The sequence below is a fragment of the Agelaius phoeniceus genome, chromosome 1 (assembly GCF_051311805.1).
Source record: "Agelaius phoeniceus isolate bAgePho1 chromosome 1, bAgePho1.hap1, whole genome shotgun sequence".
In the NCBI taxonomy this organism is placed as follows: Eukaryota; Metazoa; Chordata; class Aves; order Passeriformes; family Icteridae; genus Agelaius; species Agelaius phoeniceus.
Window position 1 is genome coordinate 19415275 of NC_135265.1, and position 27647 is coordinate 19442921.

General features: G+C 36.8%; 1 protein-coding gene across 1 annotated transcript in view; it reads left to right on the forward strand.

Moving 5' to 3' along the window:
* NEBL (nebulette) overlaps nucleotides 1–27647 on the forward strand; it is a 92253-nt gene that overhangs the window by 53869 nt on the left and 10737 nt on the right. The window contains 5 exon segments of the mRNA XM_077174146.1: nucleotides 1397–1490; nucleotides 3675–3779; nucleotides 4893–5064; nucleotides 9167–9259; nucleotides 10229–10357. Coding sequence (XP_077030261.1) covers nucleotides 1397–1490; nucleotides 3675–3779; nucleotides 4893–5064; nucleotides 9167–9259; nucleotides 10229–10357 — 593 coding nt within the window.

The window sequence follows — 27647 nt, forward strand, 5'->3', positions numbered from 1 at the left end:
CTGAGAGCTGCCATCAGCAGCTGTGGGTCATGGGTCCACAAATAGCGACAGTGTTTCCCTGGGTGCTTTCTGCTGCATTCACCAAAATAGTTTTGAGTCACAATTTTCAAGAATTCTGTCCCTCTAACTCAGCTTCTGGATTCCTGTTGATATATCTAGCCTTCCTAGAATGTATTCTGTTCAAAAACTGCTTTCCCTTTTTCAAGCCAGTCTGTATACTACTTCTACTCACACTACTACTGTTTACTCTTCAACAATTTTTGTGTTGTGAAAATTTCCCTGGAAAGTTTAAATTCTTTTCAAATCACTGGAATAGCTTTGAGTGAAGATTTGTTAACTTCAGCCATTTCTAGAAACATCAATTCTTGAATAGTCATTTTACCTTTATAAGTGTTAATTTGCAAGTCTAATCCATTTAAAAGCTTACCATAGTTTTAGTAAGACATTAATTTTTCAATTGGAATACATTGATGTGGACAGACCAAAATTGTGTTGTCCTGGAAGAAAATTGCTTAAGCAGTAGCTGCCTTACTGCCACAATGCACTGCAGAATTATGAGTATAATGTATCTGCCCAGTTAACCTTATCAATTAAACCCAAGAGCTTGATTTTGTATGGAAGCATTTATTTTGCATAAAAATACATGAATTGGTATGAATTTGTTGCCAGAATCTGTTACTAAATATTTACCATATCTGACTTCCCAGCATGTGGGGCTACAGTTAACATTACATTGCTTGGTCTGTCAATGCCACATCCTGTCCTGATCTGCTTTAGATCCTGATCCAGCCTTGGGTGTGCATTTAATGCATTTAATGCAGTGTGTTTGATTGCAGAGTGATGAAGGGGATATTCCTACAGTACATTTAAATAAATGCATAGTGAAATTAGGCTGGGTTCAATTGGCAGTTGTCTGATGTACTGCACCCTCTGTGTTTAATCACCTTTGAATATGTAATATATAGAATTTAGAACATAGATGGAGAACTTACGGAATTTCTGTGTTTTGACAAATACGGATTTACAGTGGACCTTTCTGAAATTCAGTTTTTCATATGCTCTGCTTGCCTTTACTGCATTACATGTGGCTTAACCCCATTCCAAATATGAGTTATTTCTCTGTAGAGCAAAGGACCAGTCTGGTAAATGCCAGATATTGTGTGCATATGTGGGTATATATCCACAGAAATGCATTAATAAACAGCTTGTACATTAAAAAATATTCAAGGTTATCTTTCAAAAATCAAGTTTTATAAACTGTAATAGACTTCAGATGCATTTTAGCTTTTCTGTTGTTTCCTGGATGACCTTTGAAGTCATGCATTTTTATATAAAACAAGAATATATTGCTATACCTGAAATAGTATGAATATATATTTTATTCTGTTAAATAATAGATTCACTACAGAGAGCAGCCTGGCAAAGCTACTGCTGTGAGTGTCACTCCTGAGATGGAGAGAGTCAGGAAGAATCAAGATAATATCAGCTCGGCAAGTTGTTTGAATCTTTTTGTCATTCAGATTTTTCAGTTGCTGTAGAAATATAAACATGGATATGCTTTTCCTTCTACATTTGCTATGTCAAAGAAAGCCAACTACATCATTCACTGATGAGATACTGGTTTTATTCTTTGAGGACATGGACTGCATATATGTACAACAAACATATTCAGGGAATGCGTTTGCAAAAAAGTAAGTGGATGTGTTGGTGTCAGTATTTTTCAAGGAGAGAGTCACTAGAGGTCAGTAATTCTTTGCAGTAAAGAAAAAGAGGAAATGAGAATTTAACCTCAGTGCAGATGTCTTTTTTTTTTTGCCATTCAAAACATGGAAGTGTCCGTTCCGTTCTGTGACGTGCCACCTCTGTTAGAGCTGAGTAGTTCTAAATAGGTCCCATTGCTAAATACTAAAGAGTAAGGTAATATCTATTTCTTGGCTTTTATGATAATAAAATGTAATTGCTACTAAAGTAGTCTAAGAAGCAGGAGACAATTCTATTAAGGAACAAGGAAGACGTGCAAAAAGCCTAATGGAGTAAAGGATAAGACCAGTTACATTGCAGTCTGTCCTCAACACTGAAACAACGTTCATGGCAAAGTCACTGCAGATGGTAAATAGAAAAGGTTTCATGCAGAATCACTGTGGCAGAAGAGAATTGCAAGTAATGAACACTTGAGAACTGAGTGTAGGAGTGAAAAGTAGGTTGAATTTGTCAGGGAATATGTCTAAGGACAAAGGAACGGAATCTGACATTGTAACTGCATATATCTTAATCATGTTCTTAAAATGCTCATGAATATTTACCAAAGTCAATTATTTTTGAGGTGTGTAGTTGAAAATAAGAGGAAAATCTCACGACAGTTCTAGTCTTTAAATAATTTTTTTAATTTGTGAAAATTAAATGTGTTTCTCCAAGTGACTCATTCACTTTGTTTCTCAAGACTTACAGGGATAAAAACTCCTCTATGTTAATGAGAAAGATAAAAATCAGCCCATGTTGACTGTAATTATTCTGTCCAGAAAATGCCTTATATTCAAAAGCATATGTAGCTGAATATATTTTCTAAGACAATTTACTGTTTAATTAAGAAGGCTTTGAAGAATATGCAGTACTATATATTTTTGTTTCTCACACAATACTTCAAGCTTACCTAAGAAAAACAGACACCAAGATATATATTTTCATGGGTGTGCTTTCTTAGCCAATATATAATCTTAAGGAGAGTTGACAGTTTCAATACATGGTTTTTCTCATCACAAACACATGTTGAAATAGGTTTGCATGACTCATTTAAGAAGTAATACTTGGAGTGTGAATACATAGGTAAATCTAGAATATTAACTAACACAGTGCACAGGTCACGGTGAAATATAGAGCTAAGAGAGGCCATTGGTAGAAGAACTCAACAAGACAGAAAAAACTGTAAGAGTACTCATTCCCAAACCAATAAGTAAGATCAGCTACTTTCACTGTTTTGGGATTTTGAGTGTTTTTTTCTTATTTTTAACAGATAATGAACCTTATATATTTACTAGTCTGTAAAATGCCACAAAATAAGGTAATCAGGAGAAATGTGATGTAAGAGATTCAGTACTTACTAATGCACAAAACCCGGAGCCCAGACATTTGTTTAGGAAACAAAATATTCAGATTCTTCCCAGACATGTTGCTTTGTGCTGCTAGTAAAGACTAGCTATTGAATGGGAGTTATAAGCTTTCCAAAGGATTAATCCTCTTGTAAGGATTGAATTCCCTGGGCTTCTCAGGTTATCCCAATCCCACAGACTCTGTGTCTGTCTCAGTAATAAGCAGGTAGCTTATCATCAGTTTTAAAGGATGTTCTAAGTCACAATGGTGTTTTTTTAGTGTTTATCTTATTTTTCAGTTGATAAATGAATTATTTCCCTTATGTCATTCAAACAGTCACAAATTTCAGCTTTTAAATAAATACTTTATTTTTAGTAAGTGATTGGTGGGATAAATGTGCCTTTTGGCCTTACCAATATACAAGCTCATCTGTATCCTCACTGTGAAATAATTTACTGGCATGTGAGTAAAAGGAGAGAACTGTTGGGCATTGTGGTTTGGAAAGGTACTGTTGCATGGTGTGATTCTCACCATCCTTCCTACTGTAAGCAAAGAAATTCACCTGTGCTGTTGTTGCTGTTTTGCAGGTCAAGTACAGCAGTGATCAGAGGCAGATGAAAGGTAGACGTAGTGTGCTTCTAGACACACCTGAGCTAAGGCATGTCAAAGAAACACAAAACAACATCTCAATGGTAGGGTACTTTCTTCCTGTGACTAGAGCCTTCTAAGGAATGGCACTTGACTTCCACTGGATTTTGCCTTCCATTAATATAGGTAACTAATGAAACTCTCTCCTCAGGTATGGAAGGAATATTTTCTTCTTACGCCTGTAGAGGGAGTGTTTGCTAACTGCATAGGAGTGTAATGAACATTTTCAAAATACTAATAAACAGTTTTCTAACAATTAAATGTCAGTTCTTTTGTTTTTTTCCTTTAAAAATGTACACACATCATTTGAGCATCACAATTTCACTGGATTAGGTGACACACTTCACCTTGTGCCTGTGCATGTTCCTGGTTTCTGCGTGACTTTGGTTCTTGGAATGAGTTGTTTTGTGTGCATCAGCTTGTGTGAGAATGTTTGTCAATTTAATGAATTGATGATTAAGTTATTTATAATGTAAATATGCATAATCAGCAGTACTATCTTTATAACTCTTACTAATACTGAGGTTTTGTTCCAACACTTGGTGCTGTAACACTTTCTACTCTAATGTCCTTTTTTCTAATATTTTCTTTTAAAGCAGGCAGTTTAGAATAACTGTTGTTCTTTCTAAAAACCTATTTTTAAGGCCAGCTGACATATGATAAAACAAAAGGGCAAAATATACATTTTCTGTGATATTGTGCAAGTAGTCAAAATTATCAGTGAATGAAAATGCTTGAGTTCTTTAGAACTACTACTGCTGGAATTTTTTTACTGACAGATGTATTCGTCTGCATCAGTAGACAGCTATCCTGTCTTTGAGAAGAAGGGAATGCACCAGATGACCTCCTGAGGGCAGGGCTGTTTTGTGTCCTGTGTGATAGTAAGATGATGCTTTGCTGCTTAAGCTAGTGCCTAATTCAGTATCAATGGACAAGAAATGCAAAATTGATAATAAAATATCATAAAAAATAGTTAAGGTGATAGAAAATACTTGGCTGGCCATCCAGCCTATCTCATGTGTACAACAATCTGTTATGGTGAAAAGTCAAAGTATATAAGTGCCTCATAAACCAGACATATATGTATTCCTGCACAGAATAACCATTTGCTGTCAGTTGCAACCTGGGGAAAAATGTAATTCTCCTTGTTTTCCTAGGTAAAATATCATGAAGATTTTGAGAAGACAAAGGGCAGAGGCTTCACCCCCGTGGTAGATGATCCTATAACAGAGCGTGTACGAAAAAACACCCAAATTGTGAGTGATGCAGCATACAAGGGTGTGCATCCACATATTGTTGAAATGGATAGAAGACCTGGAATAATTGTTGGTAAGCTGATAAATACTGTTGTTATTGAAGGCACGTTGGGGAAGAGAGAAGCCCCTGTTTGTGCTCTCCAGATTCCATTTTCTCTCTTTTCTCACCATGAAACCTATGGTTGAACTGCAGGTTCCATGTCAGCTTCTAAAGAAGTCATAATGGGAATGAATGGGAGATCGATCATAGAGATCAAATGACCATGTAGTCATTTGATCTGTGACTTAAAAAAAAAATATGGATAGTTGTTACTATTACTTTAAATTTGAATTTTGACTCTAAAAGGTAGGTCAAGGTTTTACAATTTTACACAAAAGAAAGATTATTAAAACTGATTCTGCAAGCTATCAGTGTTTAAGTTTTGCAGGCCAGTTTAAATTTTCCTTTTTGTCAGTAAGTTCTTCAGAACTGCATATATCTATTTACCTTGTGTTTCACAATTTCACACAGCTTTTAAAATATCTCAAGCTGTAATTCATCAGTAACTCATTAGATCTCTGGTAAGTCAACTACCAATGTTGAGAAGTGATGTTCTGAAAGATGGCCCAAGATAAGGATGGGTGTTCAAGGGGTAGAATGCAGATTAGATTCATATGTAAAGACAAGGTTTTGCATAAAGTTATTATTTGGCATAACCATAATGAGCTCAAAAATCAAAGTGGATATTTGAAATTGCTGAAAACTCAGCAAGTCTGCTATGGCAAAGGAAGTGGTAATATTTTTTTTCCTTCTCATTTCCTTTTGTTTTTTGTGTGTCCCATTAATGTTTTTTCTGTGCTTTGCAGCCATGATCCCCAGAGGATCTGTGAACAAAAAAAGCCATACTGAGATAGCACTCTAAAATTCTTCATATATAGTGATAACAGGGAGGCTGACTTTAAGTTTGCATCTCAAAACCAGAGAAATTGCAGGTGAAATGGACTAACTTGTTGGTCACATAGGCCATCCTCTTGCCTACAGCAAGGTTAAATATGTTATTCCTGGCAGATGCTTTCTCAGTCTGTTCCTTAAAGTCTCCGAATAAGTCTCCCCCACATAAGGAAATTTATTTCTTTCCTTTTTTTTTGCCATCCTTTTTGTGTCTGTAGCTACAGTATATGAGAAGGGGTTTCCCAAAAGTGTGTGTTAAGAGAGCTCTGTCTGGGGCAGGTGCTGATGATCTTCCATCACTACTCACTTTCATAGTTGTGGTGCAGCCAAAGAAAAAGAAAAAGGCTTCTGTGAAATTGCAGTGTAACATTCAGTTTGCAATTTGCTCTTTAGTGTATGCTACAAGCCTCCTGCTCTCTGCTGCATTGCATGTGTGCTGTAGCCCTGTATAAGAACCATGTGTGCAATCCCATGTTCAGCAGCTGAAGTCTTGCTAGAACAAGCAGATTGGAATGAAGGACATCCCTGAGATAGATTCGTGAGCTGTAAGAACTGAAATATATATATAATTATTTATCATCTAAAAATACTCCAGTATCAAAACACAAAGAAATTCTTAATTTCCCATGCCTGCCAAACAGCAAAAATTGTACAACTATGTAAAGGAAAAAGACTTGACTATTTCAGCTAGAGCTTTTTTGGAATAAAATTGCAATTATAATATCTACTTGTTTAGAAAGAAGCAGTGAGCTCCCTGATTGTGAAATGTCCTTGGCAACTCAAAAAAAAAAAATTTTCAAACCGAAAAATGTACTTAGGACTCTCGTGAGTATTATTCGTAGCTGTAAATTGTTCAGCCAGTTAGGAAAACTGTGTCAGAATCCCTCTGGTTGATTTTTAATGTATTATTGGTGAAACTAGAGCTACTCTTTCAAATGCCTGGTTACTAAAATTAATGACACTGCTCTGGCAAATAGACACGAGTTTTAACCCTACTAAGCCATTCTCAACCCATCAAGATAAATTGATGTTGGTGAGCTTTGGATCTATTACTAAAGAGAAACCACAATTCTCACATGAATATAAGGATATTTTACCTTGGCAAAAGCTACCAGGGAATGAAAACTGTTTTGTGTTATAGATTGCCAAGATTCTGATTCCATGTATTTTATTTCAGACTACAGAGATGGATAAAATCAATACAAATCAATGACTCTTGCACTGGTGCTGCCATGAAGCCATACTTATATTTTCACTTGCCAAGGCATGATCAAATAGGACAAGTTGGGTGTTCACCAATTCCCCTACCCCTTCTCATGCCTGTCAGTGCTTTATGTTCGCTTTGCAATTTGCTCTTTAGTGTATGCTACAAGCCTATTAGCATAATTTATGTGCATAATTTATCTCTATTAGAAATAACACATTGTTTATCAAAAGACTTTGAGTTAGCTTTAATTTATCTTGGCAGGAAGGAGTTAGCACTACACCTCACCTTATGGGAGTTGTGGTAGATAATGTGTAATGTACATACATTGAATGTATTCTAAAGCCATGGGATTTATTTTGCTAGCTCTGTCTGTTCTTTCCGTTGCATCTAGACTATTAATCATTTGTAACATGTAATATTTGGGGTCCTCACAGTCCTACTTTACCTACAGCCAGTTACTTAGCTTGGTATCTCTCAAACCAGCAAAAGAACAAAGCTGGGAAGACAGTTTTTTTTTTCCTACTTCCAGTATATGGAGTAAATCTTGAAGCCAGATCTGCCCAAGAAGAAACTATAGTAAAAATGTGTGATCCGGTAGATTAGTGCTTTGACTGATTATATTTTACATCAAGGTTTTAGTTGAAACTGGTTTGAAGGAATTAAAAGATTTATTAATTTTAGACATATCAGATATCGTAGAATCATTTAGATTGGCCAAGACCATTAGGACCATCAAATGCAACCATTAACCCAGGACTGTCAAGCCCACCACAAAACCATGTCCTCAAGCATCATGTCACACCTTTTAAATATCTCCAGGGATGGTAACTCAGGCACTTCCCTGGGCAGCCTGTTCCAGTGCTTGACAACCCTTTCAGTGAAGAACCTTTTCCTAATATCCAATATATAAGCCTCCCCTGGCACACTTGGGGCCATTTTCTCACATCCTATCACTTGTTACATGGGAGGAGAGACCTATTCCCACATCACTGCAACCTCTTTCAGGCAGTTGTAGAAAATGACAAGGTCAACCTAAGCCTCCTTTTCTCCAGGCTAAACACCCCCAGCTACCTCTGCTTCTCCTCATCAGATTTGTGCTCCAGACCCTTCCCCAGCTCCATTGCCCTTCCCTGGACTCTTCCCACCATAGCAATGCCCTTCCTGAACTGAGGCACCCAAAACTGAACCCAGGATTTGAGATGTGGCCTTGCCAGTGCCGAGAACAGGGGGATGATCTCTGCCCTGGTCCTGCTGGCCACTGTGGTGCTGATCCAGGCTAGGATGCCATTGGCTGCCTTGGCCACCTGGGCACACACTGGCACAGGGAATTACTTGTTAAGTTCAAGAGTGGAATTACTTGTTAAGTTCAAGAGTAATTTTTTCCCATGGTAGATGTGTACAATGCAGATTTCTACAGCTGAATTTGTCGCCTTAGTTCATTTTTTTGATATTAATTAAGAAAGATAGATACTTTTGAGTTTACATGAATTAAGCAATCAGTAGAAATTTATTTTGGACGAGCTATGGCCCTGATTCTTCTTATGCTGACATGATCTCTGCTATATGCAAAGGAAACTGTGTAGTGTCTCTGTCAGCTGTGGAGCTGTAACCTGCCAGCTGTCAGCAACAGGGATATACACTGCAGCATCTCCCCACATAAGGGTGCTGCTGGTGAACTGGGGAAATAATCTTACAGCTCTGATGATTTTGGTTCTGCTACTGGAAGAGAGCTCTAATATGTGATAATTAACCGATTCCCATTTATTTAGACTTAAGAACATACTATGATTATGTTTAGAAAATGTAAAAAAATTGGGAGCAAGAGTCTCCTTCAAGTAATGTCAGTGCTTAAAATTAATGCACTAAGTTCTTTTAAGCAGAAAATTAGGCTTTCTGATCTCTTCAGGTGAATATCTAGGTATTTTGGTTAATTTCTAGATGAAGGAAATTGATTATTGATTGTTAAATCTCATTCCTTTCATGCTTTTACTTCCTTTGTTGTTTGTCTGTCTTATACTTTCTGTGCTTTGGAAAAAGATCTTAAAGTTTGGCGCACAGATCCTGGCTCCATCTTCGACATTGATCCTCTGGAGGACAATATTCAGTCTAGGAGTCTGCATATGCTTTCTGGTATTGCTTATATCCTGACTTTTCCCCAGTTCAGCTTTTCATGTTTGTGAAATTAAGTTGATACTGTAAATTTTCAGGTCAATATGCCAGCCACATGTTTTATAAGCATATTGTATATATATTTATAACTGTTGTAGTTTAAAAGCAGTATTTTATAGGAACTTCAGCTGTAATCGCATGTGCAGAAAAGAAATCTTGAAATAAATCTTATCTTAACAAGTTATTCATGCCACTTACAAGTAGCCATTTAAAAAGCATTGACCTACTTTGTCCTTGCTATAAGTAGAATTTTCAAATAGTTGGACCTTATAAAATTTCAGAGTTCTAGAAAGTGACCTATTTACAAAATTGATTTCTTTTCCATGCACATTTTGCCTATATGGCACATGACATTATGCTTTGTTCTATTTTTTGAAGTCCAAGATCTTAATAATTTTAGGATACATGGAAAAGGAGAGAAAGTAATGTAATAACGGGGAGTGGGTTTTGGTTTTACAAGTTTATTGATTCTTTTCCTGCATAGGAGTGTTTATTTTGAATGTGTAATTTTTCACATGCATTTCCTTTGCTACTTTGGTTCCTTAAATATTCTTTGGAACAACATACTACTGTATTTCCACATGCACTTCTATGCATGCTGGGATAAAGGAATAATTTGATTTTCCACTGAAAATTTTTGTATTCTTTATCTTTATCCCTTCCCTTTCTGGTATCTCAATACCATCTTCCATTTCTGCTATTCTTTTAAAGCAAAGAACAAGCTTAGTTGCATTAGATTTTAAAGCAAGCTTTGGAACTAACGATGCTCAAAATGGAAACAAAATTGCAAAGAATTTACTTTTCTCTAATTTTAATGCCATCAGGGTATAAATAGCAATGTTAGCACTGGTGGGGTTTATCTTGTTGCTTGTCTTTGCACTTCCATCATCTATTTACTGTGATATTCTTTATTTCTTTCTACCTTTGTAGAAAGAGCAAGCCGTTACAGTAAGCAGTATTTACATTCCACCAGTCTGGGAGATTATAAGTCAGATGGCTCTGACACGAACCCTACCTTTTCTTACTGCAGTGAGATAACAAGGCCATCTGATGAAGGAGGTACCCTTTATTCCCACCTTTTTTCACTAACAACACCGTTGCAGTGTGTTGAGACTTCACAGGCCTGTATTAACTCCTTATCCTTGTGTAGTCACAAGTAGAAGTTTTGTAAACTATTGCCTGATTGACAGAGAAAGCAAAGCAAGACTTCACAGTTTCTGTGTGCCATATAATTCTATTGTGGATTCTCTTCCACAGTTTTGCTGTTGGCTCCAAAGCCCTCTTAACTTCTATTTACAGAGCTTTAAAGAAATTGTGTTGTGTTTTTGCAAAATGTACATGAATCTGTTTTTATTTTTTCTCTTGAATGACACAATGTAACTGAATGACATACACCTTTAACCTGAAAAAACATATTTACCTTGGGCTTTTCAGTGGGTAAATCAAGTATATCATAGTATTTTAGTGACTGAAGTACTTTTTCCTGTATTCAATTATGCAGGATTTTGTGGCTCTCTTTTTTTTTCATTCAGCTGGGAAGTTTATGTAGTTTCTTATGGTTTAACAATTCTAATATTAGAATACTTTGACAAACCTTCATTCTCAGGTACAAACCCACATTGCATACTTGTTTGATGCTGTTGATTAGAAGAAAATTTAGGAAAATTATGCATAAGGGTCTAGTCATGCTAGTGGTGTTACAGTATGTACTAGACTTGACTGATGAAGTGAAAATATTCTGAATCATGGCATTCTAAATAGATGTTTTTCAAAAGTAGTGATTTCTGCTTCTCAGTTGTGAAAAAATGATGCTTTGGAAAGGTTATTCAAAGGGTTGCTTTTTTTTTTTTTATAAGAAACCAATTAGTTGCTTACACAACATTAAATTACTGATGCTTTTAGAAGATTTTAAGGCTTCTTAATTGTAGACTGCACTTGTTTATGTTCTCCCATTCACTGGAGTAATATGTTCCTGTGTTGGTTGGTGCTTAAGGAGTCTACCTTTTTATGAGTGCTGTGTAAATACATACAAGCAGCTCTGATTGAGAATGGGTGAGGGAGAAGGTGTTCAGACTGCCGTGCTAACTCTGAACAAAGATAGAAATACATATCTTTGACAGAAATGTACTGCCTTGTATCATATCTGACTATCATGTTTGGTATTTTAACTATATTCTCAACTCTTTTAATGGATGATAGCAATATTGCACATTTATGTTGTTTTTTTCTCTTCTTGTGATGGTGCAAAGTGGCTTTCACAGTCTAGTGCACACTGTTTGTCTATAGCTGTTCTGATCTTTTCTTTGGAAGTATTCCAAACCATTTCAACATTGCTTTGTCAGCTTGATTTGATTTGATTTTCAACAGATATTTTTTACTACTTGAGAATGGGAAATGGGTGTTGTTTTTGCGGTAGTTCTGGCACTAGTAAGCTTGCTTTTTGTGGCTCTATTTGAATCTATTGTTCTGGTGATGTCTTGAATAGATCATTCCCAAGGTCAATGTATTTTAGCAAGAGGTTGTTTTCCATTTTAACCCAGCTGACTAGCCAGGATTTGAGCACCTGTAGACAGCTCCCATTGCAGGGAAGAAATAAGTGCCACAGCTAACTAACTGAACATAATCCTAGTTATTTACAGGAAAAAGCCATTTCTGTGAACACCTTTAGAGAGAGCTAGCAAAAGATAGCATTTTTGGCTAAAAATGCCAATCTTTTTCATCCACATAGCCACAAGACAAGATTGCCCATTGCCCTTATACAATGTCTCTTATACCATAAATGAGAACCAAGTCTGTTTTGGTGAGATTCCATGGCTGTTCCTGGTGGAGTTTGTACTCTTAGATCAGCAGGGTTTCTCATTGGCCATTGTTTTATCTGATGGCATGCCAACTGAAAGACAGTTGGAGACCTGTAACCAGTTTTACAATCTCTGAGTGTCTTTGGCCTTGTCTCATCATATTTCACATATTCCTGCATTGTTCAATTGCTACTTTATTTTAGATACCTTTACTGATATTTGATGCATAATTCAAATCTTCGCCTGCCACAGCTGATGGAATTGTTCCTTAACTACCTCTTCCCAGCCCTTAGCTGGGTCTCTGACTTAATACCAGATGTTAAAGGCTTATTCAGATCTAAATACCTCTCTCTTCTCTTGGGGAATTTCAGTAATAACATCACAGGAAAGCTACTAACATTGTTCATTAGAATTACTTCTTTCTGTTTTGTTCCTTGACTGTTATTTTAGATTATGATGTTGAGCTGAACCATGGGTCCTTCTCTACAAAATCAGCAGATTTTTGCATGATGTAAGTTCAGAAAATTCCCTGTTAGAGTATTTTAGAGTAATGCAGGTAAAATTGAATGGGAAACAATTGTTAACACTTTTCAGCAAGCTGATGCAGTTCATGGGCTTTGATTTTAATAATCTTTTTGAAATTACTTTTCAACTTTTTGTGTCTTTTTTTACAGCCTCTTTCTGTGATTGTTTTTCAGAGTTGACTTTAGTACTTCATGGTATCTTTGAGGACTTTTGCCACACTGAACAGAGGGCATTGCACGAGAGCTTCCCAGTCTGCCTAAATATGTTGTAATTAGTTATTGCCTAACAAAGATTATCTTTGTATCTGCAAGCCATTCTGTAGGTCTTCACTGAAACACTGGGTGCCACATTTTTGCAAAATTCTCACCGGCAGTGAGTAATTATTTTCATCTTGTTTAAAAAGGAATAGAAACTAGTGATATTTCTCCTTTAGTTCTGCTTTGAACAGTGATGTTGCAACTTCTCAGGCACTGAATCCTTTACTTTTGGAAGGGTTTTTCAGATTTTTTCCTTCAGAAAGAGTGGTTGAGATATATGGATGTCAGATTTATTTTTGCTTATAAAGACAGACCAGGCAGTTTTTTCTCTACAAAACACTAGGAAAAAGCAGCAAAGTTCTGAAGTTTAGGTCTCTCTTGACAGCATTCTGTCTGAAAAATATCTCAGCTGTTGTGTTTTGGATTTTATTTAGATTTTTTTAAAGTCTTTTCTGTCTGCCCTGATTTTCCATGCAGCCTTTTGCAGTGGTTTTCTCCCAATTCTTTCCACACTCACTCTCTTGCTCCCCTTCCTTCACTTTGAGTAAAGTTCTGCCCTGTTAGTTTGCATTCAGGCTCCAGGAAAGAATGATTTGGTTCAATAATATGGCTCAACACCTCTGCCAATCTGGCACTGTTTTGGAAAGTATCTAGTTGAAACCTTCAGGGCTGGTTTCCTCCTCTTTTGCATTTGACCTTTTTCCTTTTTTTTTTTTTTTCCCCTTTGGCTTCCTCTTAATGTCTAGTTTGTGTGCACACCTTTGTCTAGGTGGGTATCAGCATATTGACAGGATGCATAAATTCTTTCCTTACCACAGGTTTGGACTTTTTCAGTATAAGTGACAGTTTATTTTTATTTTGAATTGTGTGTAGTCTGTAGATGGAGAAAAATAAGAGATGAGTATCAGTTCATTTTCAGTTATGGATACCTTGTTACTCTGGTGGGGAAGAAAAATGGTTTCTTGGTTATTTTCTGTGTCATCACCATGTTATCTTAAAAGATACATAGAAATCAGTCTGTAGGAGGGGGAAATCAGTTTTGCAGTACTCCCAAAAACACATGTAGTGTAGGAAATCTTAGTGAATATTAGAACAGAATTTTCAAGGGCCTTTTGTTGTGTTTTAAATATGATTGCTGAAATTTCATACATTTGGCTGGAGCCAGCATGTTACTGGTTGGCTGCATGTGAGCTATTTTCACTCCTTCAGCCCAAGGTCTTCAGACTCAGTTCACCTACTGCTACCACACAAGTACTGAGAATTAGCATAAAGGACCCTTGATATGAGTTTAAAGGTCTTCCTGTCTTTATTTTAATGAAAACAGTCTGCCAACAACACCCAAGTCTCTGTCTTTGCCTGGTTAGTTATCTTTTACTCACACTGACAATCAAGTACGCAGATTTCAATGAAATTCCAGTTATTTTGTTATCAGCCTTAAAAGTAACCAGTAGATTGCTATGAGAAAACTGAATTTTTTCTTAGATACTTGATTGATATTACATAACAGAAAAACAACATAGAAACAATTGGTACAAACAACCTCTGAGGAATAAATACAGCAAATGGGCATTGCTGTCAATAGGATTCCAAAGTCTATGAAGACTGAATAAAACACAATGCTGCAGTCTCTTTCCTAAAGTTTTGAAGTCTTTATCTAGCTTGGAGTGGAAGTTTAATCAATGAGAAACAGTAAGTCCTTTAATCTCTCTCCCCAGTGGCATGTCCTCACGGTGTGATATGAACCTTCTGAAGAAGAAATGGTCCTGGCAGCTGAGTCTGCTCCCTCCCTTCCTTCAGACTCCAGGGGTTATCTTCCTCCTTTCCTCACTGGGGCAGGAGCTCGTTGTAGAGTTGCTGTTTGAGCTGCAGTGTGAGCACAGCCCTGCAAAGAGCAAGCACAGACCTTAGATATTGGTGTGTGTCACTGGCAGCAGCCTTGTTCTGTGTACCAGCCCAAGGAGAGGCCTTTTATTCCTCAGCCCAACACTGACATGTTAAACATTAATTTCAAGGATGTCTCCTTCTCTTCCCCTAGCACACACCAATATCTGTAACTCTGTATGTAAAATGATTGTTCATAGGATTTGCCTGAGGCTTTGACACCCACACCTATATACCACAGAAAATCCTAGCACAAGGAGCTTTGCTGCTGCTTCTGCTCCTCGTTAGTCTGGTCAGAAGACTACAAACTACTCGGATAAAATAAAGAAAATCCCTCCTTATTTCACACATTGGAATTGCAGATGTTTCTCAGTATGAAGCCAAGGAGTCTCCTTGCATTGGGATAGTGTTCATAACTCTTCTTCTGTCCCAATAGCTGAACGAGGAAGAGAAAAGAAAACCAGATTTTGTTCCCTTCCTTGATCTGTCCTTCCCATGAATTTTTGTAAAAAACCCTTGGGTTTTGAGGTTGGGAAAAATCAACATTAGTAAAAGACAAGTTGAAGAAAAAAGGAAGGAATAATACCTGACTGCTCTTTATGTTGGGATAGAGAGATCTGTCTTCCATGTCCAGGTGTCAGGAGTACAGGGCAGGAATCCTTCACTCTTCATATTCATATTCAGTTGCTAAGCTCTGCCATTCTGGGGAGGTCAAGCAGAATGACACAGCAGTTATTTTTTCTTCTCTGTCAGGGCAGAATTGTTCTTTTTTGCTAGGTAGCTGAACTCTGTTTCCATAGTATTCCCCAGAGTCCAGTAATCAAACATGGCATTCAGAGGGAGAGGAATTGTACAGTTCATGGGAAGAACTGTAGGCATTTGTGGGTTTCTTGTCACCTTTCAAGTGTGTCAGCCAGCTGCCCTGCCACAGAAGGCTGAACACATCAAAATGATGCTCTCTGTCTACTCTTGGTACCTCTTAGTGGGGGTCACACTGACACTTCCCTTAGCCACCAGACTCTTACATCTGTTTCTGACTTTTTTGTATTTCAGACTAGATGTACTTTGGTTTTCCTTCTTTAATCAGCCCACAGCAGGTTTGCCAGCCTGAAAGTCAACATGTGGGGAAAAAAATAGTCTTCTTCCATTCAACAGCATTTTGGTAAAACTGTTTCTCCATCTTGGTAATCAGGTGATTTTCTGTTCTTAAGTATGTAATGTACTACAAATGCCTGCAGTCAAATAATAAAAAAATTACCCACCAACTTTTGTGATATTTTTGAACTTAACCAAATAGTTCTCCTCTGTGTCCTACAGACACAAGTGCATGTATATATTTGTAATCTCTCTGGTGCTACAAATTTTTTAGCATGGAGAGTTTTCTTTGTTAGAGAGCTTTCTCTTCAGAACCAGTAAACCCTGGTCTTCCATGCTCAAATATATTTTTACAGAAATGATATTTTTCCCTTATAAAGGTTTGCTGTAACCACATTGTACCCCAAAACGACATGGTTTTTCAGGCAGCAAGACAGAGCTCTCTCCCTTCTGAGAATTGCATCTTTATTTTGAAGGAGGTGTGTTTTGCTGTTTCAACTTCTGCCTCTTGTTTTGCAGTGACTCCTAATGTTCAAAGCACATTTTTTTCCTGATTTAAAATAATGTCATTACAGTAAGAGGAGTTCTTGAAAACAGTGGGAGGCTTATTTGTGTTAAAAACCTTCTCACCTCTAGATTTGAGGTAAGAAGGAAAAGTAGAGACAAAGTTAGTTGTAAGAATTTAGATTTCAGTTAGAAACAGGTTGAGTATGTTCCCTACAAATGTGCTAATTTCTGTGTGTTTACATGATAAGGGGATTTCTGCTTAATATATAATTTTATCTCTGAATAATCCATTTAAGCCTTTTAAGCCATGTAAGTATAGGAATCCAGAAAGGCATTGGGACTACATTTATGTGCTATCTTGTGCATTATCAGTTTTCTGTCCTAGTCAAGACTGTTGGACTATAGTGTCCTCTCCTAAGTGCTTCATTAATGCAGAACATGAGAGAAATTAGTCTAGAAAATTATATTTCATTCTTTTCCACCACAAAGAGGTATTAGGTATCTGTAAAACCTGATTTTTTTAACATAAAACTTGAAAATTCATAGAGTAATTCCAGTGATTGCTTAGTTAAATTTTGGTTAAGGTCCAGTTTAGAGTGCTGGGAATAAAATTAAGTATTTTATGCTGGTTGTAATACATTAAGATAGAAGTAATTGATTCATCTGAAAGCACATTTTCATTCAGTATGTGTTCACTGAGGATGAGTTAATGTTCCAGGGAGAGCTTTACATTTCATGCTTCCAAAATATTTTTGCTTAGATTCCTTATGCTTATCTTTAATTCCCATGCTTCTCTCCCACACTCTTGGCATCTGGCAGCATCAAAAGACAATCCCCACACATCCAGGTAGAGGGGAATCCAGAAGAGATCCCATTTTTAATTTCTGTAGTGTAGCAGCAGTTCAGGGGATCCTTCTGTTTGTTCTGCCAGCTGTCTGAATTTGATGTTTCCTTTTCCATTAAACAGTTGGTGAGCAGAAAGTGGAAAGGAAGTTTCCAAGTGACTCAACACTTGCAAGTGTTAATGGCTCCCTTGGCAAGGAGTAGTTTCAGTTGTTCAGTGTGGTTCCCTAGAGCAGCTTTTGATACACTTCAGAGAATGTTATATCCAGTAGACAATAAATGTAATTAGTAAAATTGTGTCCAGTGACATACATCTCCTGGTTAATGCTATGCTTCCACCATTGTTCAGATTGGTTATACCCACTGTGCAAATAGATCTATGCACAGAAATCAAGGCACAGCTTCTGTGAGAAGAACTTGCAGGCTTCTCTCTCTAATGCACAAGGGCAGCAGTAGCTGTTCAGTAAATGTAAGAGAATTTGAATTATAGTTGAAGGCATGTGGGTAAAGTCACATGTTAACCTTCATTTTACTAAATCTTTCCTTTTGTGAGGAAGCCTAGAGCAAAGCTGTGTTATTCACAATTTAAGTGGGAATTGCAGCTTCCTGTGGTACACCATGGCCCCACTAGGACTGAGGGTGCCTTGGGCTGGCTTTAAGACATTTTGTGCCTTCATAAATAAAATTATGTGGTTTGGTGTGTGAAGAGAGAAAAGGCAGATTGTTGTCTCAGCTGAGACATGCTGCAGCTTAGGTTGAATGTTGAGCAAAAATTCAGGTGGCACTAAGGTTTGTTTGTGACACTGAATCCTGGCTGCTGTTCACATTCCAAGCAGGATGCCCTGTGATGTGGTTGTGCCCCAACACGGAAGCAGTGGGCAAATGGGGGCTGTGTACCAGGGCTGTGGCATAGCAGCTGCTAATAGACACACAGGCTGAACTCTTTGGATTGTACAGCTGCCACTGAAGAAAATGCCAAACTAATATTTGTAGCGGTGTCTGAAAAAATGATCTTTTATATTTGAACTGCTAGAAAAATTCCTATGACAAAATGTAATCTATACAATCTATACCCTATTAGCAATTCTTTTTTTCTCAAGTTACAATAGAGTATTTAATGTATTTCATTTGCTTTTTTGAGGAAAATGAGTGAATTAAACATCTAGAAAAGATTTTGTGGTTGAATATCAAACCAAATTTTTTTGTCAGTACATTTAACTGGTTTAGAATATTCTGTGTTCATCACAATAACCCTAAAATTATATTTTTAGATTCAAAACTAGGAACACATAGAACTTTAGTTTTAGGGTTAGAAGCCAAATAGTTTTAAGTAATTTTCTCTTTTACTGTAGAGAAATTAGGTAATTTTTCTCTTTTACTACTCTGCTGTAGTAAAAATTTGTCAGCAGAATCTGGAAGAGGGATAAATGGTTTGTATTTTAGGTGAAATTAAATTTAAGTGAAGTAGATGGTTGTAGCTGGCCATAAAGTTCCAAGTAGTCAGATATAGAATTCATACAACTTTTAAAATCCCCAAAACAACTATTCAAAGAGGTTGGAAGAAGATAATAATTAATATAATTCATTCTAAATTGTAATTTTATATTGTGTTCACTTTCATTTGTGCTGTTTTTTAGCAAAATTGACAAAAACATGAATATGAATAAACACTACAAACAGCCTTTTCCTATATTTTTAAAGGCTGATAATGCTTAGAAATATTTTACTGAATTTTCTGGGAGATCATTTAACACCCTATTTTATAATAAACACCTTTACTTTTATTTGAAAAAAAAATTGTTTGAAGGGGCTACTATAGAATTACATTTATCAAATCAATTCTTTTGAGTTTTTATTGTCTTGCAGTCCTTAATGGCTATTCCAAAAGCAGTCTGGGGAAGCTGATGCCATTTTCAGAACATCAAAATTGTCTGCTCTGCCGGAACAGGGCTGGCTTTTGCTTTTTGCAGCCCACTTACCACCTCACTGATCCAGAGTCAGACACAGACAGGGACTCTGTGGCTTGTTTGAGATTTGGCTTCTTCTCCTCCCCTGCTGCCAGAGCACTACATTATGTGTAGTTAATACTTTACAACTCTGTGTTGCTTTACTGTGACAGTAATATGTTAATGATCACAAAAGCTTTTGAGCTATTACTCAGTGTCCTCCAATTCCTGTACCTCAATAAAAATGGTGCTCTAAGCAGTATCCACAGTCTCTTTCTGGCAAAAATATTCCCTGTGTAATTGTCTTTTTATGATGAGGATGGATGTTCTGTTGACTGTCCTCTTTCTTTTAATGTTGACTGTAGAAAATAGGACATCCTGGGTTCCTTTCATTTTTCTCTAGACTCTGATATTTGGTAATTGCTTGCAGACAAGGCTTCTGGAGACTGTGCTAGCCTGGGCTTTTAAAAAATGTATTGTTATTTTGCAGTTACTGTGAAGAGGAATGAAAGCCATACTCCTTTTTTTTTAAAGGAAAAAATAGTCCATGAGAGACTGACTTTTGAAATACAGAGATTTAGATCCCTCAGAGAGGCCAGAATGCAACTTGGAAAATAATTTACCATGAAAAAGAATATAATGGAATTGATGGATCCATCATTGCTCAAAATGTGAAGAATTGGGAAGGTCTGAATCACCAGACACATAGACCATGATGTACTAGAGAGACAGTTTCTGTCTGTTCCTCCAATGTCCTAGCTAGTATTTCTCAAATTCCCTCTTCATCTCCTATTGGATTTATGATGGACTTATAAAACAAAGACCAACGTAACTATTTTTAGTGATATTGTTGCTTGTTCATACAAATCAAGAACTTTGGACTGAAATATGAGATAGTCCCTGCCTAAAAGGGAACCTCAAATAAAACACAGGATTCCAGTGTCACATGAGCACACTAGACATTTTTTTGTTGTTCCTTTCAAAATGTCTTCATTTTCTCTGACATATGCTCAACAACTTTGTGAGATCTTCTGTTTCAGTTTCATTCTAAATCAAATTTTAATTTCTAATGTTGAAATTGTTCTCCAGAGTTATAATTGCATGATTCTGCATTTCCCATAATAATCTACTTCAGCTTACATGGTGCATAGAATATAGTTAGTCTTAATTATTGCTAGCTGATAAAATGGTGTTCTGAAATGATTCTTTAAACAATCTTTGTCTAATGATGACACTAATGAAGTTTAGTTTAAAATACATTATTTGATAAACTGTAGGATGTCAGTAAGTAGTCATGAGAGTAGAGATGTTTTGATTTTTGCATGATGAATAATTAATGATATTTTAAACACAAGATCAGTAATTTTGTTGGCCTCCTCTTCATCTTTTTTTAAAGTATTTGAAGATTGCACAGTTTATTTCTTATAACTTTAGAATTTAGGTTATGGAAACTTCCTAAGCTGTAACACTCTGAATTTGCCACTGAATCCAAGTAGTTCAGACCTTCAATTCTAATGAGGTCAGTGAGCATGGCAGATATTTATTAACACCCTCTCTGAATTAGGCCATACTTTGAGGCTGTTATTTCGACAACCTAATTATATCTGGCTTTGATATTCCAATTTACTAACTATTACTGACTCCTGTAATGGATAGCATGCAGACAAACTGCTGCTCCTGACAGAACCACTGAGAGCAACCAGCCTGGTAGCTCAGACATCCATGAAAGCAAGCTAACTGACCAGTAAAGGGCAAGGAAAAGAGGGGAAAAAAACCAAAAGAAATGAAGAGAAAGTTACTTTTACAAGAAAAAATGCCAAGATGCCTTACTATGATGTTCTCTACTGTTCTAAAAACAGCATTTTTCTGTATCAGGTCTCATCATCTTCAGTCTTCAGGTTAGTGCTTTTTATATTGCTTACACAGTCTGATCTATTCCCAGTAAATTTGACTGTGCTGTGCTATTATTTCTGATTAGAAAAAAACCCCAACTCTGTAATAGATAAGCAGGGAATTTTTCAATGTTCATCAGAAGATAATAGTTTAGAAGGAAACTTATGTAGGAAAGGTTACATGTGACTAATGTCTCAATGCCAAAAGAACCACATTTTTCAATTTAAGATTTTTAAGGTTGAAGCTTGACATTTTTAAAACAAAGAATACAGCTTTTTGTTAAAATATATTTAATTTTGAAGAGCCACATAAACTGTAATGACTGAAAATTATAGATATTTTTATATGATTGGCAAAAAAAAAAGTTTCTTTACCCAATTTTTAACATTTCTTTTTACATGAACCTTTGGGATTATTTTTAAGTTTTCCTCCTATTTGGGGACAGGAGCATTCTTGGCAATAAGTTCTGCACTGTGAAATTATTACTGAGGTTTACCTAATGTTGTATCTGTCTAACATTCCTGTACTCTTCTGTTTGTTTTCTCTACTTCTGCTTTTTTACTGTATTCTTTAGAGACCATCTCCTTGCTCAGTACCACGGGGCTGCTGCAGAGTTCTGTACCTCATATCAACCTCCCTGGGCAATCCTTGCACACTCATTGAAGTATTTTAAGTTCTCTGACACCTGCTTTTACTGTCAAGTAAACAGCTCTTGCTGGCTGCATTAGGCTTAATATTTTCTAAACTTCCACTATGACTTTTTCCAAGTATTATGGAGATGTAAGATGCAAGTAATTTGCAAGTAGCTGAGCAGTGTCTGCCACATGTGAGCACATAGGAGCACCTGCATTGTATGGGGTGCTCTGTTTGGAGCTGGGTGCTGGGACATCTGGAGGGAAGCATCTGTAAGAGGCTCAGCTCCTTTGTGGTTTTAATTCAGAGGCAGCTTGCACAAAAGAGAGGTGCTTAGGGGGACATACCTTGCAACAGCTGGGCTGATCTAGCTGTTCATTGCTTTCTGCTGTCTGTGGCCTTGGGTACTTGGCCCTGCCTCTGTCCTTGCTTATATTTGATCTGATCCCTGGCTGAGCTCACCAAGCCAGCAGAAGAACAACCTAGCTGAGAGGAAGGAAGGGGCAGCAGAAGTTAGTGTTAGTGTCTCAGTGAGCTCACGGGGAGCCAGCCTCAGATGGGCAGTGGGCACCAGGGGTGGACTGTCTGTAACCTCTTTGAGAGTCATGAGTCCCCTCATGTCTCCTGCCAAATTCATTCAAAACTCTTAACTTCAGCAGAGAGTGCTGTTCAGCACATCATCTTTAAAAGTCTGCTAGAAGCTCAGCTATCATAACAGTCAAACATAACTTTTCTGCCTTTTATGCCTCTTTAACATTGTACCCTCATCACATCTAACCTTCCTTACTTGTTGCCAAAGTGTCAAGATTCTTGTTTCTGATTGGCCTGTGATATGGGCCTTCTTTAAATCTCTTACTAAATTCTTGGCTGGCAGCAATTATGTTCCATTTATGCTGCTGTTTATGCTTGGGCAGGATGTGAACTTCTGCAGAATTAATGTGTTAACTTCCTTCAAATCTCTCCTTAAAACTGTTTCTCAAGTTGCTTATGTGATTAATGCAATGCTGGGCTGAACTCATCTCAAGAACATGGGAAATAAAGAGGAGAAATTAGAGGGTTTGTGGTTGCTCAAAGAGGTGTATTAAATCTGCATCCCAAAATAAAAATTGACAGGACAAGGCCTGAAAAAACTCAACCGATCTGAAAATTTGGCCCTGATTTTAATTGAGGACAGATGATATTATTTATAGAGGTTTCTTTGAGAAAAACATTCACTTTAAATATTTCAGTGATGGTGTGCAGCAGCCAACATCTGGGGAAATTGATAGAAAACAAAAAAAATTATCTAGCCAGAATTTGTAATCAAAGAAACCTCTTTAACACTTTCTGGGGAAGGCTTTGAAAATTGTCAGGTGTTATTATCCACCAGCTTTAAGAGAGCAGTAACAGTTCTGTTTCCTGTATTTCCTAAGATTGTATTTCCTTGGCCAGGTATTACACTGGGAAGTGTCAAAGGGCTGTGCAGTTCAGGCACAGTGACCTGTGCACATGGACAGCAGCACATGGAGTGACTGGAGTCCCCAGAAATGTCCTGTAGACCTACATCTCCCCACGTGTGATTGCATCACTCTGATAGGTCTTCTGATGCCTGGGACATAGCTGAGGATTTCTAAGGGAAGAGCAAAAGAAAGAAGGAACTGAAAGCTGTGGGGAAGGCTTTCTAAAGAAAGTCTCTGAAGCCAGTGCCAAATGTAGCAACCTGTGGAAAATACAGCAGTAGCAAGGCAAAAAAAAGGGGAAGAATTTCCATATATGTGGATGAGTGTGATTCTGATAAGCAGTTTGATCTGTTCTGGGTGAGCTCATTGTGATAGCAGTAACCCAGAGATGTATGATGATGCTGTATTCTGGCTCTTTTGTGGTGCTCAGAAAGCCTACAGCTTTTTACCTGATGTATGGCAGACACTAGAATTAAGCACACAGTAATCCAAATCTTTATTTTTACTTTGTGTTCTCTCATGTTTTGATTACAGTATGTTGCAATATTCTTTGTGAGTTGTCTGAAGTCTTAGGAGTGAAACTGTGAATTCTGATAATAATCAGAAAAGGGAGGATTCCATTAAATCCTTAAGTGTATGATGTGTGTGAGAGTAAATGGAGTGGTTATTTTACATGTGGTTCAGTAACTGGCATGTGTTGCAGTAAATGGCAAAAGCACAGTAGTTACCACTGAGGATATATTGTTTTACTGTGGATTGTCAAGGTTCTGCTGTACCAAAGAATGGAAGAGAGTTTAAGTATGGTATTGATAAAATGTATCTCAGAACCAAACTTTTAACTGAGTTTTCTTTTTAGCATAACATTTCTTTTTAAGCTCATAGTTATACAACGCTCTCTTAAGGATTCCTTTCCTGTTTCTACAGTTGGACCTTTTTCTTTCCCAGTTCTTTCAAGGCATTTCCTGATCAGTACACACTCTGCAGACCCCGTTGTCTGCAGCAGCGAGTTGATACTTGCTATCATTCTTTCAGCTGCTTCTTTTTCTTGGAGGCTTCCTCTCTGTCTTATATAATGTTCATTCATTTTTCTTGCTCTTTTCTCTGGGGAAGCCTGTAAAGATATAGTAAGAGATATATGATAAATTTATTTAAGTAGATAATTTAAAGTGAATATCTGGCTTGCTTGGTAAGTGGGACAAGAAAAAAAAAAAGTAAGTTTTGATAAATCAGAATGCATCTGGTAAAGTCTTAATGCAACAAAAAAAAATCCACCTGTACTTCTGGGAGCAATGGTCAGCCCTCAGCTCCATCACCAATAAATCTGGCTTCAGTTAAATGAATTTCACGTTCCACCACTGTATTTTATTGTTCCCTTAGGTTAGCTAAAACCATTGCTTTTGCTGCTGCTGCAATCAATGATGTTGTAGAACTTTATACTTCAGACTGAGCCAAAAGATTGCAGTTAACTATGTGTGATGATGATGAAAAAAAAAAAACCCTCTTTTTCTGCGTCATTTAATCTCACCTTGAATTATCTGTATGTCACCAGCTCAGACATTGTCTCTTCACTATTGTTTATTTACAAGATTCCCAAATAGTCTTCCAAATAGACCATCCTCTGAAAGTTTCTTCAGTATTTTTTGTTAAAAGTTGTTAGAAAATAATGATTGTTTTCGAAGTTTTTTGTAGAATACTATAGTATTCTTTTAATGGAAAAAACTCCAGTCCACATGGAATTATTCAAGTGTCTTCAACACTAGTATGTGCTGATATTTATGCTCACATATATGATACCTAAATAAATGACTAAAAGATAATTAGCAAAGCTAATCTTCCTTTTTGTTTGTATAACATCTTTTTATAATACTGCAATTTCTATCACTTCCCAAAAGTTCTCATGCTTTGGAAGAACTGCTTTATTTTTGTGGTTTATGTTTTCCATCATTGCAGGTAAAGTATCAAATAGATTTGTTGAGTCAGTTTGACAGAATTCTCTCAGCTTGTGAGACACTGATTGCTAAAGAGGAAAGCACCTTTCAGACCTGCAGCTGGCAGTTGTCACAGAGGCAGGAGCTGTGGTTTATCCTCCCCAAAATAAGCCCCTTGACTTGGAGGTTACAATGAAGCTGACCATCAGTACGCTTGCTGCCTTAACGCTGACAAGGGATGATTGATAGGAAACAAGAAAGATCTCTTTTGGGGGGATAGAATCAAGAACAAAAGGTTCCTACCAGCCTCTGCTTCTCTTGGGAAGAAGAAAGGGACTCTCAGGGTCCCTGACCCTGCCAGGGACCAGGGAAGAGCTACCAGCCCTTTGTTTTTGCGGGGCAGGCTTGCTGCTGGCTGATCAGTGGCCAGTGTTGGCTGAAGGTACTCCTGTTGCTAAGTTAAAAAGTTCAAGCAATAAAAGTAATTTGCTGCTGGTGTGAGATGAGACTCCATTGGCTTTGACAAACTGGCCTACAGTTCATGCTGGTGGTGAATTAGACAAAATGTAGTCATTCCAGCTTGATCGCAGAACCTTTGATTAAATTATGTTTTTCTCTATTTTCTCACGAAGGGCCACATCTGCTCATGTGGAAATAGCTTGTAACAACATTGAAACATAAATTATTTGATGAACTACTTAGGGCTATTCACTTAATGCATGATAATTCTGTGAACATGTTAATGAGCGGTAATTCTCTGATGATTGAACTGCTTGAAAATGTCTTCCTACTTATATGTCATTAGAATGAACTTGGCCCTTCTAAAACATCCATTATTCATCGTGTTCCAGTGTTGCATCTGACTGCATATCACTTTAATTTCCCTCATTTAACAAAACAATCTACTCATTACAATAGTTAGAAGCATGTTTTCTAAATCAGAAAAACCTTAGTTAATGTATAGTGTTAGTTATCTTTACAAGTACAGTTGAACAAAGTGTAATTACACATTTAGTGCATTTGAATATGCTAACTGAAACTAAATGGAAGTTTTAAGAAGAACCTTTGTTGAAATCAATAATTTTGTTAGCTGGAGAAGCAGGATTGGTAAAACAACTTGCTGAAAGCACAAGGTTGACTTTTCATTCTGAAACAGTTGAGCAAAAATTTTCTCAGTAATCCCCTTTTCACATGCATTTCTTGTCCTGACAACTGACGAAGAAGAGAATTATGGAGTAATACTAGTGCAAATATGAATACTTATAATAAATATATATTTTTATTGGGTTTTCCTGCTTTTCCCATGTATTTTTTCATTTTACAAGTTCTGGATCCTTTCATACATTGTGAACCCCATTAAATCTTATGTTAAATTTGCTGCTTTTTGAATCTATGTGTGATGGCTGCTGCAGAAGTGGTTCTTACTTTCCAACAAGCTCAAGAGATCTATCCCAGGAAGTGCTGGGCTGCTGAATGACTCCATGTTTGAAGATTTTTAATCATGTGCTGCATAAGCTCCATCTCCTTTAACCAAAAGACAGCTTTTGGAAGAGGAGACAGATAGACTATCAGCTAAATAGACCACTTGAAAAGTATCAGCAGAAACGCATTTGTTTTTCAGTGTAGCCAAATGAATTCCCCATTGAACTAGTAAAATTCTGGTAAATAACAGGGGAGATGGGCTAATAACCTCCACACAAGTCAGAAATCTTTATTCTCTGAGAGCCTGAGTCTTGTAAAATGTGCACAAAATATGTGGTAACTAAACTTTAATCTTTCTATTTTGAAAACCACTTCAGTATTTTAAATTTTGCTTTTAAAATACTCTTTGGCCTTACTAGGAAAATAGTCACTTATGCTGGGCTTATTTCTCACAGTTTTTTGATCAACCATGTTTTTGACACATTTTATTTCAGTGGGTTGCCACAGTAAGATATTTGGGGAGATGTGGGAAGTTTATGAATGCTTTTCTAGTAAGCAATAGAGTTAAGGATCCCTGTTGGTTGTATTCATGATTTCAGCAGTTCTTGGTACAATAGAAGTTAATATATTATTGATTAGCCTACAGAATTGGTAAAATTTGAATAAAATATGTATTAAAGAAATTGAACAATTATGTGGTAAGAGAAAAATACTGAATAATGTGGACTTTGAAATATATAAGTAGCATTGATCTCTGTGTGTTGGACTAAGGATGTTGATTGAATCAGAATAAACTAAAAAACTCAACTGTGGGCTCACTTAAAATTTCTTCCTCTTCCTGTGAATCAAAATCATTCTTTGTTCATAGCCTAATGAATAAGAGTGAGTTTGCAATGAGTTAAGAATTAATTACAGTGAAATTCTGGTGAACCATTTCAAAACTGTATTAGCTTTTTTTCATCATTCATTCCCTAAAGTGACAGCTTATGGGACATATATTTAGTGCCTCATCTATGTCAGTACCAAAACTGAGTTAGTGGTGTCTTAAACTTTCTAAACCTTTCAATGATTAAACTTCTAATAGTACATTAAGCTTTTCCTTCCAACTAACCATGATGGTGTTTGTGGATATATTGCTATAGCTTTGGCTACATTTCTGTGTAAATCAACCTTTAAAAAGCC